We start from the raw sequence: 16,793 nt of genomic DNA, 5'->3' as shown, positions 1-16,793 counted from the left end.
AGTATATATCAGTGGCTTCACAGTGCAAGGCCTCATGGGACTAGAGGGAAGGACATGTGCTTGTCCCATAGCTGGTCCCAGCTCAGCCCCACTCACCTCTTTTCCTGCAGCAAGGAACTGAAGATCTGAAGGAATTCTTCAATGAAACCTTGAATGCTGTCATAGCTAGAAAGGACACGAGGGAGGAAGAATGCCTGCAGGTTCCCTGGATGTTCACCCTACCCCTCTGCAGTCTCTTGCTGGTGGAGAAAGGCATTTTCTGGGTAGAGGCTCCTCTTGGAGCTTACCTGCTCTCTAGGATGGGAAGGAGGCAGATCTGGTTCAGGATGATGTGAAACACCTCCATTAGCTTCTTCTTGGAATGGGAGAGCCTCTGCCACATGTCACCCAGCAGCCTTTAATGGGCAGAGAGAAGGGAAATAGACTAAGTGATGAAAGGTACCATGGGGACTTCTTCTCAGCAGCTGCAGGTGACACCCCACAGCTGAGGTGGTCCTAAAGGTGACCGGCGGGAGCAGCTGACAAAAGGCTATAAGCACTGGGCAGCCAGCTGGCTCCAGACCACTTCTCAGTCAAACAGAGAACAACAGGAACACAAGGTCCAGTTACCAAGAGCTTGAAGCCACAGCTGAGATGACATGCAAGGACCAGCCGTTACCTGCCAGGATTTAGGGGACACTGAATGGTTCATCTATATCAAATGTCCCCTACCAAGGCTCAGGGATCATTGCAGAAGCAAAGACAGAAAGACTGTAAGAGCCAGAGGCAGTGGGTGACACAACGAGACAGTGTTTTCTGGACACAGCAGGGCAGTTGCACACATAAACTCACAGCAGTTGTGACAAAATGTACAAGACATGTGCAAACCAGACAAGACCCTAGTATGGAGGGAGGTGGGCACAAAGGCCTATCCCTAGCTGAGGGGCTGCTTGGCAATGGATAGCTATAGGGAAAAGGAGTCAGTTTTCATTAAAGGAATGGCCCCTGGAAGGCTGACCACACTCCAGTGGAAGGCCATATAGCTACAAGTATACGGGCAGAACAGAGTTGCCTTCGTATGTTAAAAAGTGAAGAAAAAAAAAAAAAAAAAAGGACATGAAGCTGGGTAAGTAGGAAAGGGAGTGAATCAGAGGCGAGTTGGGGAGGGGTGAGTACAGTCAAAATACTTTGTATGAAATTCTCAAAGAACTAAATAAAAACTTTAAAAAATAAATCTCTACTTGCCAAAGTGTTTCTCTCTAGGTTCTCACAGAGCAGGTATTTAAAAAAACAAAACCAAAAACCTTTAGAGGCTGAGGGTGCAGCTCAGTGGTAGAGCATGTGCTTCGCATGCACAAGGCCAGGGTGCAATTCTTAGCACACAAAGTAAAAACAAAATTAAAACCTCAGGAGCTGTTCAAACAAACAAACAAACACAAAAACAACAACACAAAGAGCATGGCTAGCAGACCACTAAGTCCAGGACTAGGAGCCAAACCTCCCTCACAGCATTCTTAGTTTTGCCCCTGCCTCACTTGCTGTCTTCAAGCCTCCTCTTCTTAATTGCAGACTCCATTTCAGGAACAGCCATCTCATAAAAGGACGCTAGTCTGCGGAAGCAAGCATGGTAAAGGCCGGATTAATTCACAAGCACCACAGTCCGACAGAGCAGAAAGGTTCATTTCTCTCTCCCACAAACCCACGGTGTATGTGTACACAGGAGAACTTCAGGTGTTGTCTCAGGAAAGCAGTCCACCTCCCCAGAGACAGGCTGCTCTCGGCCTGATGCTGACCAGCTGCGTTAGGCTGCCTGGTCAGGGAGCTCCAGGGCCTTCCTCCAGGCCTGGTACCACACAGAGCAACACTGCACTCTACGGTTTCACATGGCTTCTGAAGGGGTCCAATGCAGGTCCTCACACTGTTTGACTGAGTCAATCCACGTCCCCACAGCCACCCCATAACCACTTTCAGGGGCTACCCAGTAGCTTCCCTGAGCCTACCCCAGAATGATGACTGTGCCAGCCAATCAACAGCCTTAGGGGATAACCATAACTGTGCCTATGCTAACAAAATGAGCAGAGGGCTACACGGGCCTCCCTGGACTTGTGAAACAGGCATAACGTTACCTTTCTTTTTGCTCAGAATGCGCCAGCTCTATGAGCCCTGCAATGGCACAGTCAGTTACCAAAGATCTTTCTCACCTTGGTTATGAGATATTAAGTAGTTTTATGGTTTGAAATCTCTACAAATTGTTTACACGTGACAATGTCAACACGATATATTTACTCAGAACAGAACAGGCTAAATGTGCTCAGGACTTCCATGCACCACACTCTATATTTGTTTTATGATCTAAACCAGTTAGCTTAACTTTATTTATTTATTTATTTTGGCTTTTCAAGATAGGATTCCTATGTGTAGTCCTTCCTGGCTATATTGGACTTGCTTTGTAGACTAGGCTGGCCTCAAACTCACAAGAGATCTGTCTGCCTTTGTCTCCCTGAGTGCTGGAATTACAGGCGTGTACCACCACACCCAACTTAACTATGAATCTTTAAAAAGAAAGATTTGAATGGATCACTGTGAGTTTGAGGCCAGCCTGGTTTACAAAGTGAGTTCAGGGCAGCCAAGATCAAACAAATAAACAACAAAGATTTGAGTTATATGTGTGTGCCTGTTGGTTGGTATGTGGGCATGAGCACAGATGTCCACTGACGCCAGAGGATGCCTTTCCTTGCAGCTGAACTACAGACAGTTGTGAGCCATCTGATACGAGTGCTGAGAATTGAATTTAGGACCTCTGAGGGGCAGTACACATGCTTCTTTTGTTTTGTTTTTCGAGACAGGGTATCTTTGTGTAGCCCTGGCTGTCCTAGACTCACTTTGTAGACCAGGCTGTCCTCGAACTCACAGTGATCTGCCTGCCCCTGCCTCCCTGAGTGCTGGGATTAAAGGCTTGAGCTATTACTCATGGCATTATAAGTTTAAAAAAAAAAGTTATTTATTATTATGTATACAGTATTCTGCCTGCAGGCCAGAAGAGGGTATCAGATCACATTGTAGATGGTTGTGAGCCACCATGTGGTTGCTGAGAATTGAACTCAAGACCTTTGGAAAAGCAGTCAGTGCTCTTAACCTCTGAGCCATCTCTCCAGCCTGGCATTACAACTCTTAACAAAAAATTATATGAGGGGCTGGAGAGGTGGCTCAGGAGTTAAGAGCACTGGCCGCTCTTCCAGAGGACTCAGGTTCAAGTCCCAGAACCCACATGACAGCTCACAACAGTTTGTAACTGCAGTTCTCGGTGGTCTGGCACCCTGGCACAGATATACATGCTGGCAAAACACCAGTGCACATAATAATAAGTAAATATTTTTTTAAAAGTTATATGCTAGAAGTAGTGGTTCATGCTTATTAATTCTAGCACTTGGGAAGCTGAGGCAGGAGGATCACAAGAAGCCAGCTTGGACTATACAGCAAGACCCTGTCTCAACAGCAAAACAATTAAAAAGTATATACACATACAGGGCTGGAGAGGTGGCCCCGTAGTTAAGAGTACTTGTTGCTCCTCCAGAGGACCTGGGTTTGGTTCCTAGCACTCACATGGTGATCACAATCATCTGTAGCTCTAATTCCAGGAGAGCTGGTGTCTTCTTCTGAACTCCAGACACCAGGTCTGCACATGCATACAGGTAACACACACATAAATAAAATAAATCTAAAACGTTCTTAAAAAAATATACGCATAGTCACCTCCATTATGAGTTCAGCACAGTTACGTATGACTACACTTTCAGCTACTTGGGAGGCTGAGGCAGGAGGATGGATTGAGACTAGCGTGGGTGGGCACCACAGGGAGCAGCTGTCCTCTCCTCCTGCATGTCCTCCCCGTCCCTGTCCTCAAGCCCTGCGGCGGTCCAGGCCTCCCTCCTCACTGTGTACTTCCTGGCTACTCACCACAGGAGTCTTCCTTCCAGGGGCCAGATTTGCTGCACACAGGATGTGCAGTCCTCATAACAGACAGAGCAGCTGCTTCTTTTCTATAATCTTTTTGTTTTGGTTTTTCGAGACAGGGTTTCTCTGTGTAGCCTTGGCTGTCCTGGACTCACTCTGTAGACCAGGCTGGCCTTGAACTCACAGCGATCCGCCTGCCACTGCCTCCCGAGTGCTAGGATCACAGGCATGTGCCACCACACCCGGCTTTCTTTTCTGCAATCTAATTCTTCCTCCAAATGTTTTAGGTTTCACAGAGTCAGAGATGTACTTTCGTGCCTAGTATAGGGCTGAATTGATGCAGGTGCTCTGCAAGTGTGTGCTCGCCCTCTGACAGCTTTCTGCAATGTCAACCCTACTGTAGCATTGCATGTGGCAGAGAATAATTAAGCCAAAAGGAGCAGGGGCCCCACTAGATTCAGCATCAGCAGAGGCCAGAGAGGGCAGTTTGGCCTAAGCTGGCTCAACTCTTGCCAGCAGTGTTGTTGGTGGGAGGGTAAACTAAAACAACCCCTATGGAGGGTGAGTTGGCAAGATGTGTGAGAATTAAAGATGCACACACCATCTGTCCCTGCATTTCCACTTCTAGGAATTAATCCTCAAATATGCTTGCAAAGGTATCAAGTGATAAGTGTACGTTATTTATTTTAAAATAGCAAACAACTGAAAAAAGCCACACCAAAAAATAAAAAATCTGTCCCTGGTGTCTGGTATGCCAGGTGCACAGTGCTGTGAGTCACTCTGAAGACACTGAGCCATCTTCCCCAGTTCCAGCTTTCAATTTTAAAAAGGGGGTGGGAGCCGGGCGTGGTGGCGCACGCCTGTAATCCCAGCACTTGGGAGGCAGAGGCAGGCGGATCACTGTCAGTTCGAGGCCAGCCTGGTCTATAAAGTGAGTCCAGGACAGCCAAGGCTAACACAGAGAGACCTTGTCTCAAAAAACCAAAACAAAAAACAAAAAACAAAACAAAAAACAACAACAATAAAAAGGGGGTGGAGAGTGTGGCTCCGTAATAGAGGTCCTACTGAGAATTTGTAAAGCGCTGGGTTTCATTCCCGTCACAGCAAAATCAAAGGGAGGGGAGTACATTTTCCTAGTCTGCACTTCTCTGAAAACCCCACCCAAACCAATGACAGATTGACATGTGAGGAAAGAACTAGAAAGGGGGAGGGAGACACTTCACCATATATTTTACATTTTTAAAGTTTTTTTTAAAAGCGTGTGTGTGTGTGTGTGTGTGTGTGTGTGTGTCTGTGTGTGTGTGTGTCTGTGTGTGTGTGTGTCTGTGTGTGTGTGTGTGTGTAAGGGTGCCCACAAAGGCCACAAGACCTGGAGCTGGTGTGAGCCTCAGACTTGGGTGCTTGGAGGTGAACTTTGTCCTTTGGAAGACAGAACCTGCTCTTAACTGCTGAGCCATCTCTCCACCCCCTATTTTACACCTTTTGAGTTCTGTCAAAGTGAAAGTACTATTGACTTATGACTCAAGAGCAGAGACTGCACACTGGCATGAGGGGATGGGAGAGGAAAGGGAAGCAAGCTGTTCTGAGAGGGCCAAGTGAAAGAGCTCTTTGGCTAAGTGTGAGCCCTAACCCAGAGCTGTGGGAACTGGGGTTGTGCATATGTGTGGGTGTAGCTAGCAAAGGGTTTTATAGCCTGCAGCACAGGCTGGAACAGGTTGGGCCAGCTGCAGGCTATATGTGAGTCAAAGGCAGGCACTTCTAAAGTGCATCCCTTTCTTCCCCATACTCCAAGATGGCTGGGGACTCGTGCAGGAAAAGTCTGCTCTTCTAAAGCCTCCTCCCTCAGACACCATCTGTGCTTGTTTGGGGAGATGCTTGGACAAAAACGAGAAAAATGCTTAAAGTAAATGAGAACAGGCAGAGGATAAAATGCCGAGAGCAGTGTAATTCCTAAGGTGATTCCAGTTTCTGGCTTTGTATCTTTTCTATATTTCCACATGGGCTTTTAATATACAAAAATACCTTTTCTCCCCAGAGTGGTCAGCTACAGTGCTACTCCAAGCCCGCTCCTCCACAGACAATGCTGGTCAGCACTTTATTCTGATGCTACCTGGGAAGCTGGTCAACCCTAACGCCGGACTCTCACAGGCACAGGAGACCTCAGAGGAGGCAGAGGACCAGCTGCCATCTCGGGCACATGTCAGAGCTAGATAAATGTTTTGTTGAATGGGTGGGGAAATGACAGAATGGATGGGTAGATGGGTGGGGAAATGGAGTTGAGCGGTGCCCAGAAGCTGCTGCAAATGTTGGGAGAGATGCCTAGGCAGAGTAACAGTTATGGGCCACTGGGAACGGGCCAGTACTTTTTGTTGCCAGGCAATTAGCAGGCTGACGGTCCTTTCACACCAGCCTGGGAATGCCCAAGCCCATGTTCCCCACCTTCTCACTGTACAGGAAGATCTCATGATGCTAACCGGGCAAAGGCTCCCTTCTTGCTATCGGGTCCTCTGAGCTCTTCTCCATCTTAGCACAATCTTCGTTAGGATTTTCTGGATTAAAGCCTCCATCTGGCATCAAACAGTGGAGCCCACGTTTTCATTATCAACTCCTTTTCCTGTTGTCCTGGGGTCCTCAACCACTGTATCCCTGGTTCTCTGTGGAACAGTCTGGTTTGTGCTTTGAGACAGGGTCTCTTTATGTAGCCCTGCAACTCTCTACGTAGACCATGGTTCAAACTCAACAGCTCTGCCCTCCTTTGCCTCCCCCGCGCTGGGACTAACGGAGCACGCCACCACACCTGGCAGTTAGTCTGGCCTTTTTGGACATCTCATCTGCTTTAACACCCTCCCTACCTTTCTGTCTTGAACATTCTGATCCTTCTTGGTCTTACATTCTGAGGGCAGGTCTAGTGATGTTGACTAGACTCGGGTGACCCTCTTGCCTAAGCCTTCTGTGGAGCTGGGATGGCAGGAGCAGCCAGCGTGTCAGGCTTCCTGCTCATCACTCTAAGCTGTTTTTAGGAGTCACTCTCTTTCTACACACCCCTGCCACAAAGAAGGAACATCTCTGCTGTCTCCTCATTACACCAGCTCTCACTGATCTTACAATAAGCTCTTACAGTCCCACTATAAGGTACACAAAACAAACAAGGTAGATTTGAAGCTGTGGGGTTGGTTTTTGTTTGTTTGTCTGATTGATTGGTTTTTCCAGACAGTGTCTCTCTGTGAAGCCTTGGCTGTCCTGGACTCACTCTGTAGATCACGCTGACCTCTAACTCACAGCAATCCACCTGCCTCTGCCTCCCAAGTGCTGGGATTAAAGGCATGTGCTACCACAGCCCAGCATTATTTGTTTGTTTTTTGTTTTTTCCCTCATCCCTAATCCTATTCTTAGCGAAAAGTGGGAGGGCTCCTCTCAGCAGACATTTGATCTACGTTCTTCATTGTGTTTCCCCAGGCTGGAAGATGGACTGGTATATTATTTTTTTAAATGATTTACTTATTTTAATTGTACATGCACTGGTGTTTTGCCTGCATGTATGTCTGAGTGAGAGTGTCAGGTCCCCTGGAGCTGAGGTTACAGACAACCATGAGCTGTCTGTCATGTGAATTGAACCCAGGTCCTCTGAAAGACTGGCCAGTACTCTTAACCACTGGGCCATTTCTCCAGCCCCAGTCTGGTATATTCTAAGGACCAAATCAATATGTATTGGAGTGATACATGGATCAGAGCCCTTACTTTAACCAGAAATGCCACTGTACCTGTAACAAAAGTCATGTTTCTGCAAGGTTTGGCAAGCCAAAGGGAAGATGTCCAGAAAGGCCCAGAGTGTGGTAGAGGTATCACACAGGTAGAGAACAATGTCCTTTAATTCCTGTTGTCAAGAAAAGACAGTGTTATTCTCTCTAGCCCCGCAGAGAGCCTGGATCATAACTGGCAAAGTCAGAGTCCCCAGCAGGCTGGAAGATGATTGAGAGCTACAGGGCGGTCCATCTCTGAGAGGGTAACCTGCCACCACCTAATCATCCTAAGTCTTAGAGCTTGCCATTGCAGCTTAGAGGCCCATGTCAGTGATGGGTGAGGTCACCTGTAACTCAGATAGTCTCTCTTCTACTCGGTAGGAAAATGAACTCTGAATCTGAACACTGGGCGCAGAGAGAGATCACCCAGCCTGGTGCAGATAGGAGCAGCAAGTCTACCCTTTGCTTTCACGACAACTTGAAGGAGCAGGATGGGTGGCTCCTGGGGTCTCCATGCTACAGATAAGGAAACGGGCTCAGAGAGCTAAGAGGACTTGCTCCCATAGCTCCTGGCCTATATGCCTCTGGAACACTTGCTTAATGGATATGTTCTCAGCAGATGGCAAATGCAAAGATGGTGGCTCACAATTGCCTCATCCCAGCTGTTTGTAGTGATCAGCACAGGACCCAAGCTTCTTAAATGTTCACTTTCTGAGGGCTGGGTGTGGTGGCACATGCCTTTAATGCCAGCATTAGGGAGGCAGAGGCAGGCAGATCTCTGTGAGTTCCAGGCCAGCCTAGTCTACAAAGAGAGTTCAGGACAGCTAGGGTGACACAGAGAAACCCTGTCTTGAAAAAAACAAACAAACAAAAATGTTTGCTTGTTGCCTTTAATGCCAGCACTAGGGAGGCAGAGGCAGGCAGATCTCTGTGAGTTCCAGGCCAGCCTGGTCTACAAAGAGAGTTCAGGACAGCCAGGGTGACACAGAGAAACCCTGTCTTGAAAAAACAAACAAACAAAAATGTTTGCTTTCTGTATGTCATCTTCACTAAAGTTCTAAGTGCTAGGAGATGCGCCATGTCTGCTCCTGCTTGCTGCTTTACCCCCAGGCTCAGCACTGGACCCCGCATATGCTAGGGATCCCTCAGAATACACTCATGGAATTAATGGCTGGCTAAAGGAGTGAGCCTGCTGAGCAGAACTAACTAAAGACCAGACCCCATTTCTCTTCCTGTGCTCTATAAAGGTTGCCCAGGGAGGAACAAAATGTGCTGAAAAGCCTCTTAACCCACAGGACAGGTGGAAACACAGGTTAAATCAAAGGACAAAGTCAGAGGAGGGGAAGAGACTGCTGTGCCCCGTAGTACTGGCTATCTTCTCAGCCCCACAGCAAGCAGGGTTTGACTGAAGGTTCCCAGCCAAAAGAAGCTGGGCTGAGGGGCAAACTTACCAGGAGAGGCATGTCACTGGGGGTCAATCGACTCTTTTCCCCGAGTTTCTGGGGTGTGGTGCTGGTCCCATCCCCTTGCAAGCCACAGTGCTGGAGGATATTGTTGAAGACCTAAGAAAAGCAAAAAGGGCTCTCTTCCACATCCTGTTGAGGAAGCACCTGAGACTCCCACCCCACAACTAGGACAGGTGACCCAGGAACTGCCTTGGAACCTAGGGACAGAGCATCCAATGAGTTGGTGGACAGAATTAAATGTAAACTGTATAGGGCTGACGGTGCAGCTCAGGCCAAGTACATGTAAGTACATGTAAATTCCAGGCCGAGTGTAGTACTTTAATCCCAGCACTCAGAAGGCAGAGGTGGGTGAATCTCTATGAGTTCAAAAGCAGCCTGGTCTAGATAGCCTGTTCTAGGCCATAGTGAAACTCTGTCTCAACAAGACCCTGAGTTCCATCTTTAGTAACCACACATACAGCATGCATATAAAATAAAACCCCCAAGAATCCTGCATCTATAATTTGACTGGATAGATTCAGCAAATATCTGAGAAACACCTTCAGCAATATTTAAAAGATGTTCAGATCCCTTTGTAGATGACCATGTATAGGATCATTTTTACATATGTGTGTATATAAACATATGTAGTTTGTTTATTGTTTTGTTTTGAACAGGGTCGCATGTTGGTCAGGATGCCTTTGCTCTCACTGTGTAGACAGGATGACAACCTTGAATCATTATCCTCATGTCTCTACTTCCCAAGGGCAGAAAGTACAGACGTGCACCATCTCTTTCAGTCATTGTTGAGCTTTGTTAAAGCAAAGACAAATGAACAGAGTTGAATACAGAACCTGCCATAAAACCCAGCAAGACAGAATTGGTAGTGGGGTGTGTGTGTGTGTGTGTGTGTGTGTGTGTGTGTGTGTGTGTGTGTGTGTGTGTGTGTAGAGGCATGTGTGCAAAAGTCAGGGGACAACTTGTGGGAGCCCATTATCTCCTTCTACTAAGTGGGCCCTAGGGGTCAAAATCAGGTCCTCAGGCTAGGTGGCAGGCACCTTTACCTACTAAGCCATCTACCCAAGGCATATATTACCTTGATTTTTGTAATTAAAATTTTATTTTTGAAGCCAGGCATGTTGGCATACACCTTTAATCTCAGCATTCAAGAGGCAGAGGCAGGTGGATCTCTCTGAGTTCAAGGCCAGTCTGGTCTACAGAGTGAGTTCCAGGTTCCAGGATAGCTAGAGCTACACTGAGAAACCCTATGTCCAAAAAACCCAAAAAACCAAAACCAAAAAATTCAAAAACAACACACACACACACACACACACACACACCCCGCAAAACAAACAAAACAAAAAACTCAAACGAAACCAAAAATAAATAAATAATTTTTGAGACAAGGTTTCACTATGTAGCCTTGGCTGGCCTGGAACTCAAGACAATCACCTGCCTTAGACCCCAAGAGCTGGGATTACAAGAATGAGCCACCAGGTCCAGCTCCTTTCAGTTTTTTAACTTCCTCATATTTTCTACAATACACATTATTCTTTCATGAAATGGTTTTATAAGCCTTCACAGTTCCTGTCTGAGAAGTGTAGGTCTCTGATAGGAGTAATTTTGGAGGCATACAGCCGTTGGAAAATGACACAAAATGAAAACCAAACCCCTTCATGTGAGCATCAGATAGTCTTTAGACTTCAGTCTTGTTCAAAAAGGGCAAAAGGTAAATTAAAAGGCATATAGCCAAGGATAGGACAAAGACACAGTCTGGGAGGTGAGTCCTCTTTCTCCTCCCTCCTCCTCCTGTTCCCTCTCCGCACCCCCCCACCCCACCCCGCGCCTCCTGCTGAGGATGGGATCCAGGGCTTTGCAGGTGTTAGTTAAATGCTCCACCACTGTGCCACACTTCAAAATGAGTCTGGAAGCGGCATGGAAAACAAACACTTCTCCCAGGTTCCTCAAGAAAAGGCCAAAGCCTTGTCTCCCACTACCCAGCCTGCGCTGCCCCAGGCAGGGGTAAGAGATGGTACCTGAAGTATGGTGGGGATGGTTTCGTCCAGATCATTATAGTAACTTGGCTGCTGGGTAAATATGTTTCCTAAAAAGAGAAGAGAAAGGGAAGAAGTGGGGAGAGGTCAGCAGGGGTGGAGAGGACATATTCAAACAGGTTGTCAGCTCTGTGACCTTTCTGCCTTTCCTAACCTGCCCGTGGGTGGATCAAATGAGTCTTGTCTCAGACCCAGCTGCTACTGAGGTTTGTCCTCATAGAGAAACTTCCCCGGGCTGGGAAAGGAAGTCACTCAGTACAATTTAACTTTTTAAGTTCCTCTGAACTATGTAAAACAGAGCAGCCGGTCAAACCAGCTAGTCCTGATGTTCTCAGAGAGTGAGCAAACTTGGGCCCCGGACTCCTACGACAGCACTAACTGTGGAAATGGGAGTTGCACTGTGCCGGAAAATTAGGAACTATGACTCCTTTATTCAATAGCCCTACAATAACTCATGACTCTTGCCAGGCCACACCTCAAAAAAGTGTGAGGAGACACAAGGAGGAAATCTTTGCTTTTGAACAGGCTACCATCTCTGTGCATGGTCCTGCAAACAGGAGGCAGGAGCGATGCCCCAAGATGGACTTGGCTCACGGCTGTGCTTGCTGAGTTCCGATGAGGTCCATCTCTGTCTGATGTTTACCACTCTCTACTGCTGCTGCATGTGCCTGCTTAGAGCGTATGGTAGTTGGATGGAACCAGGGTTTCTCTGTCTAAATGGTGAGGGAGGAAGAACAGGGAACATGATAACGAAAGGCGCCAACGCCTTTAGAGTCTGCAACGCCTCAGTTTGTCTCTTCCGCGGCTCCTCTCGTCCTGATCTTCCAGGGCAAGACTCAACTCCTGACTGTGATACAAAAAGCCCTGAGAAATCTAGCCGCTGCTGGCACCCTAGAGCAGCCTGCTTCCACTCCCTGCACTAGAGTCCTCCCTTAGAGGTCTAATTAGAGTCATCCTTAACCTCAGACAACAAGCCTGTCCCTTTCTTCTGCCTGAAACGATCTCCCAGAGCTCACCCCACCATAAGACATGTGTCACTTTCTCTAGGCAGTACTTCTGACATAGGCACTCCCCGGGCCATGGTGGCAGAGGCAGGCGGATAGCTGTGAGTTCGAGGCCAGCCTGGTCTACAAAGCGAGTCTAGGGCAGCCAAGGCTCCACAGAGAAGCCCTGTCTTGAAAAACCAAAAAGAGATGTATTTATTTATTTGTTTAAGACATATGAGTGATCTATCTGCATGTACACCTGCATGCCAGAAAAGGAAACCAGATCTCATTATAGGTGGTTGTGAGCCACCAGGTAGTCTCTGGGAATTGAACTCGGGGCCTTTGGAAGAGTAGCCAGAGCTCTGAACCTATAAGCCATCTCTCTAGCCCCCAAGATTTTTTTTTTTCAAGCATCAAAATAACTCCAACTTCTTTCTCTCTCTTTTTTTTTCCAAGACAAGGTTTCTCTGTGTAGCAGCCCTGGCTGTCTTGTACTCACTTTGTAGACCAGGCTGGCCTGGAACTCACAGAGATCTGCCTACCTCTGCCTACGGAATGCTGGGATTAAAGGTGTTGCCACCACACCCAGCAAGAAAACTCAAATTTCACAATCTATGCTTGGGGTCTTCAGAGTCTCTTTTCTTCTACTTTATCTGATTCCAATAACAATGAAGATCACTCTGGCTTTTGATTTAAAAAAAAAAAAAAAAAAAAAAAAACCAAAACAGTTACAACATAAACCCAAAACACACACACACACACCACACACACACACACACACACACACACCCCACACACACACACACCACACACACACATCACACACACACACACACACACACACACACACACACACACACACACACACACACACACACACACACACACACGGCCAGAGAGATGGCTCAGCAGTTAAGAGCACTTGCTGTTCTTGGAGGTGAGGCTCAGTTCCAGGACTTACATGGTGGCTCATACTCATCTGTAACTTCAGTTCCAGGGGACCTGCTACCCTCTCTGGCCTCCATGGGCATCATGCACACGTGGTGAATAGTTATATGTGTGGCAAAATACATCTTGGGGCTGGAGAGATGGCTCAGTGGTTAAGAGCACTGACTGCTCTTCTGGAGGCTCTAGGTTGGAGTCTTAGGACCCTTGTGGTGTCTAACTACCACTTGTATGTAACTCTAGTGCGAGGGACCTGATGGCCTCTTCTGGCCTCTGCAGGCACTGCATGCACATGTGCACACATACATGCAGACAAGGCACACACCCAAACACATGTAAAATATAAATAAAAGTTGAAAAATAAGCCAGGCATGGTGGTGCACACCTTTAATCCCAGCACTCGGAAAGCAGAGGCAGGCAGATTGCTGTGAGTTCAAGGCCAGCCTGGTCTACAAAGCAAGTCCAGGATAGCCAAGGCTAACACAGAGAGACCCTGTCTCGGAAAAACAAAAAAAAGTTGAAAAATGATTGTTATCTTATGGTAAATCAATTTATCTTAAGAAATAGTACAGAGGTAAGGAACAAGCAGTGGCGTCTTCTGAGCGCCCTCTTCCTCACAAGCCAGGGTGAGCATGAGACACCCACACACAAATCACCAACCTATGAAGGACTCTTGACCTCATTTTCTCCTGATGTGCAAAAAGCTTGAGAGAGACTGACTGATGAGCTCTGCTTTCAGAAGCTGATTGCTGATACCCAATGGTACCCCTCCAGTTTATTAAAAAGGAGAGAGTAAGGATTGTGCTTGTGTCCACAGGGCAGTCTACTTATAAGCAATCACTTTGCCCAGGAGGCTTTCTGGTATTCAAAGTGGGAGGCTGCATTGTGCCTTCTACTTAAGGTCTGAAAAGATAGCTGCTCTGAGAGAAAGAAAGTCTCTGTTAGAAACAAGGAGTCTCTGTAGGATCCTCTCCATTTGGCCCCCGCCCCCCACGTTCCAGGTCTGTACCTTTTTTGTATCAACCACCTTCTAGGAGACAAAACTAAGATTCTTTTCTCCCTAATAAGTGAGTTTAGAACCCTCAACCTGGTGGTCTGAGAATAGTTTAAAAGTAGGTGGAGCTGGGGCTGGAGAGATGGCTTAGCGGTTAGGAGCACCGTCTGCTCTTCCAGAGGTCCTGAGTTCAATTCCCATCAACCGCATGGTGGCTCACAACCATCTATCATGAGATCTGGTGCCCTCTTCTGGTGTGCATGCAGGCAGAACACTGTGTATGTAATAAATAAATAAATCTTAAAAAAAAAAAAAAGTACGTGGAACCTGTTGTGTACACCTAATAGCCAAGCATTTGGGAGGCGGAGGCAAGAGGAGTCAGTCTCCAAGGCCAGCTTGGGCTATGGTAGCAACTTTGAGGCTACTCTGAGCTACATAATAAGACCCTGTTCCAGAACAAAACAACACCCCCCCCCCAAAAAAAAAAAAAAAAAAAAAACAAAAGAAAAGCCAGGCATGGTGGCTCACATCTATAGTCTATGCACACGTGTAAGACAGAGCAGGTTAGAAGTTTCAGCTTGGGCTTCATATCATTAGTTTTTTTTAAAAAAAAAAAGGCTGGCTGGGTGTGGTGGTACATAAACCTTTAATCTCTGTGAGTTTGAGGCCAGCCAGGTCTACAAAGAGAGTTCCAGGACAGCCAAGGCTACAGAGAATCCCTGTCTCGAAAGACCAAACACACATCAAAAAAGCATAGTGTACGGGCTAGTTTTACGTCAACTAGACACAAAACTGAGAAAATGCCACCAGCACACTGGCCTGTATGTAGGCAACCCCATGGGACATGCCCTGGCAGGCGGTCCTGGATGGTGTAAGGAGGCAGCTGAATGCAAAATGGAGAGCAAGCCAGTGAGCAGCACTCCTCTGTGGCTTCTGTGTCAGTCTCTGCCTTGACGGCTCCAGTTTGTGGTATGGAACTGTAAGCTGAGTAAATTCTTGCCTCCCCAAGTTACTTTTGGTCAGGGTGTGTATCAAACAATGGAAATCTAACTAAGACAGTCAGCAAAATGGCTCAGCAGGTAAATGGACCTTTCACCATGCTTACTGACCTTAATTTAAATTTAATCTCCAGGGCTGGAGAGATGGCTCAGCTGTTAAAGGCTAGGCTCACAACCAAAACTTTAATCTCCAGGATCCACTTAGTGGAAGGATAGATCCTACTCTCACACAAAATAAAATTTTGAAATGTACTTTAAAAATTCAAACAAAAAGGAAACAACTCTCAAAATCTATGAAATCCACCCTTCATCTGATTCTTATAGGAGCCAGTGGGCAGCAGACAGAACATTCTTTTTCTTTTTTTATATAGTTTTTTTTTTTTTTTTAAAGACAGAACATTCTTGGTCTGTCTTTGATACTTCATCTCCCTGCAGCTCCTTGCAGCAATCTGTACCAACACACTCAAGGGTGCCCGTGCATCTAACTCACAGTGCACACCACAAAGTCCTGAAGCCCATTTTTTCTGCACTATTCTCTGTCCCTGTTTTCTCCAGAACAGATAAGAGATGTGCCTGCTTTCCAAGTGCCTCCGCTTCCACCTTCCCTACATGCATGCTGCCTTAATAGATTAACCTTGTCACCAGATGGCTCACCACCCTGCTCCAACCTCCTAGAGGCTCCCCAGCCTCATCACAGTAAGAGCTCAGACTCACCAAGTGCCTGTGTCCTGCCAGGCCCGCAGTGACGTGTGCTGTTCCCTTTTTCCTACTGAAGCCCACACTCGTGCAGAGGAGGCAGACCCCAGCCTTTCCTTTCTCTAAAATTGAGGCTTAGAGAGACTTGGTGAAGCTGATAGACCCAAAAAGGGAGTTGGATAGAAGATGGGAGTTGAATGGACAGCCTGTCATTTTCACCACTGGGCAGTACCCCTCCTTAGAAAGCAGAATGGAGTCTTTCCCTGGCTCCTGCTGCTGCTCTTGAAACTTTCCGCTGTAACCAGACTGGCCTGGTAACTGTTTCCCTAACTTACTATATGTTCTGTGGCTCACTCACCCCACCCTCTATAGTGAATTGTAAAATAAACAAGATTAACCCATACTCAGGCAATAATTAGACTCAAACAAGAAGCCAGAGAGTTGGGTGTGCCTGTAATCCCAGCACTTGGGAAGCAGAGACAGGCTGATCTCTGTGAATTCAAGGTCAGTCTGGTCTACAAAGCGAGTCCAGGACAGCCAAGGCTACACAGAGAAACCCTATCTCAAAAAAAAAATCATACATATTATGATTTAATGTATTAAAAATATAGAGAGAAATGACCTGAAGTAAACAATAAATATAGACACTTGTAAGTATCTACTAATAGTTTTCCTGTCTCTTCACTCTATCTGTAGGCCGCATGTGCAGCTCTGTTAATAGTACTTGCCTGTATGCCAGGCAGGATAGCACACACCTGTATTCAGGGAGGCAGAAGCATGTGTATTGCTGCTAGTTCAAGGCCAGCCTCATCTACAGAGTGAGTTCCAGGACAGGCAAGGCTACACAGAGAAACCCTGTCTAAAAAAAAAAAAAAAGTTGTTTACTTGCCTAGCTGAGGCCAGCCTGGCCTACAGAGTAAGTTCCAGGAAAGACAGAGCTACTAAGAGAAACTGTTTCAAAAACAAACACAAACTCCCAAAACCCAGTTACATATTTATATA

At 46.8% G+C, this 16,793-nt stretch overlaps 1 protein-coding gene across 1 annotated transcript in view; it reads right to left on the bottom strand.

Annotated features, from left to right (window-relative positions):
* Ascc2 (activating signal cointegrator 1 complex subunit 2) overlaps positions 1-16,793 on the bottom strand; it is a 47,632-nt gene that overhangs the window by 15,005 nt on the left and 15,834 nt on the right. The window contains exons 6-11 of the mRNA XM_051165390.1: positions 11,155-11,222; positions 9,125-9,235; positions 7,695-7,807; positions 1,515-1,589; positions 288-395; positions 97-165 (exon numbers count right to left, since the gene is read on the bottom strand). Of these exons, the coding sequence (XP_051021347.1) occupies positions 97-165; positions 288-395; positions 1,515-1,589; positions 7,695-7,807; positions 9,125-9,235; positions 11,155-11,222 (544 nt within the window). The remainder of the gene's footprint in view (positions 1-96; positions 166-287; positions 396-1,514; positions 1,590-7,694; positions 7,808-9,124; positions 9,236-11,154; positions 11,223-16,793) is intronic.

This window comes from Acomys russatus, chromosome 22 (genome assembly GCF_903995435.1).
Source record: "Acomys russatus chromosome 22, mAcoRus1.1, whole genome shotgun sequence".
NCBI lineage: Eukaryota > Metazoa > Chordata > Mammalia > Rodentia > Muridae > Acomys > Acomys russatus.
This window is presented reverse-complemented; position numbering and strand designations above follow the sequence as displayed.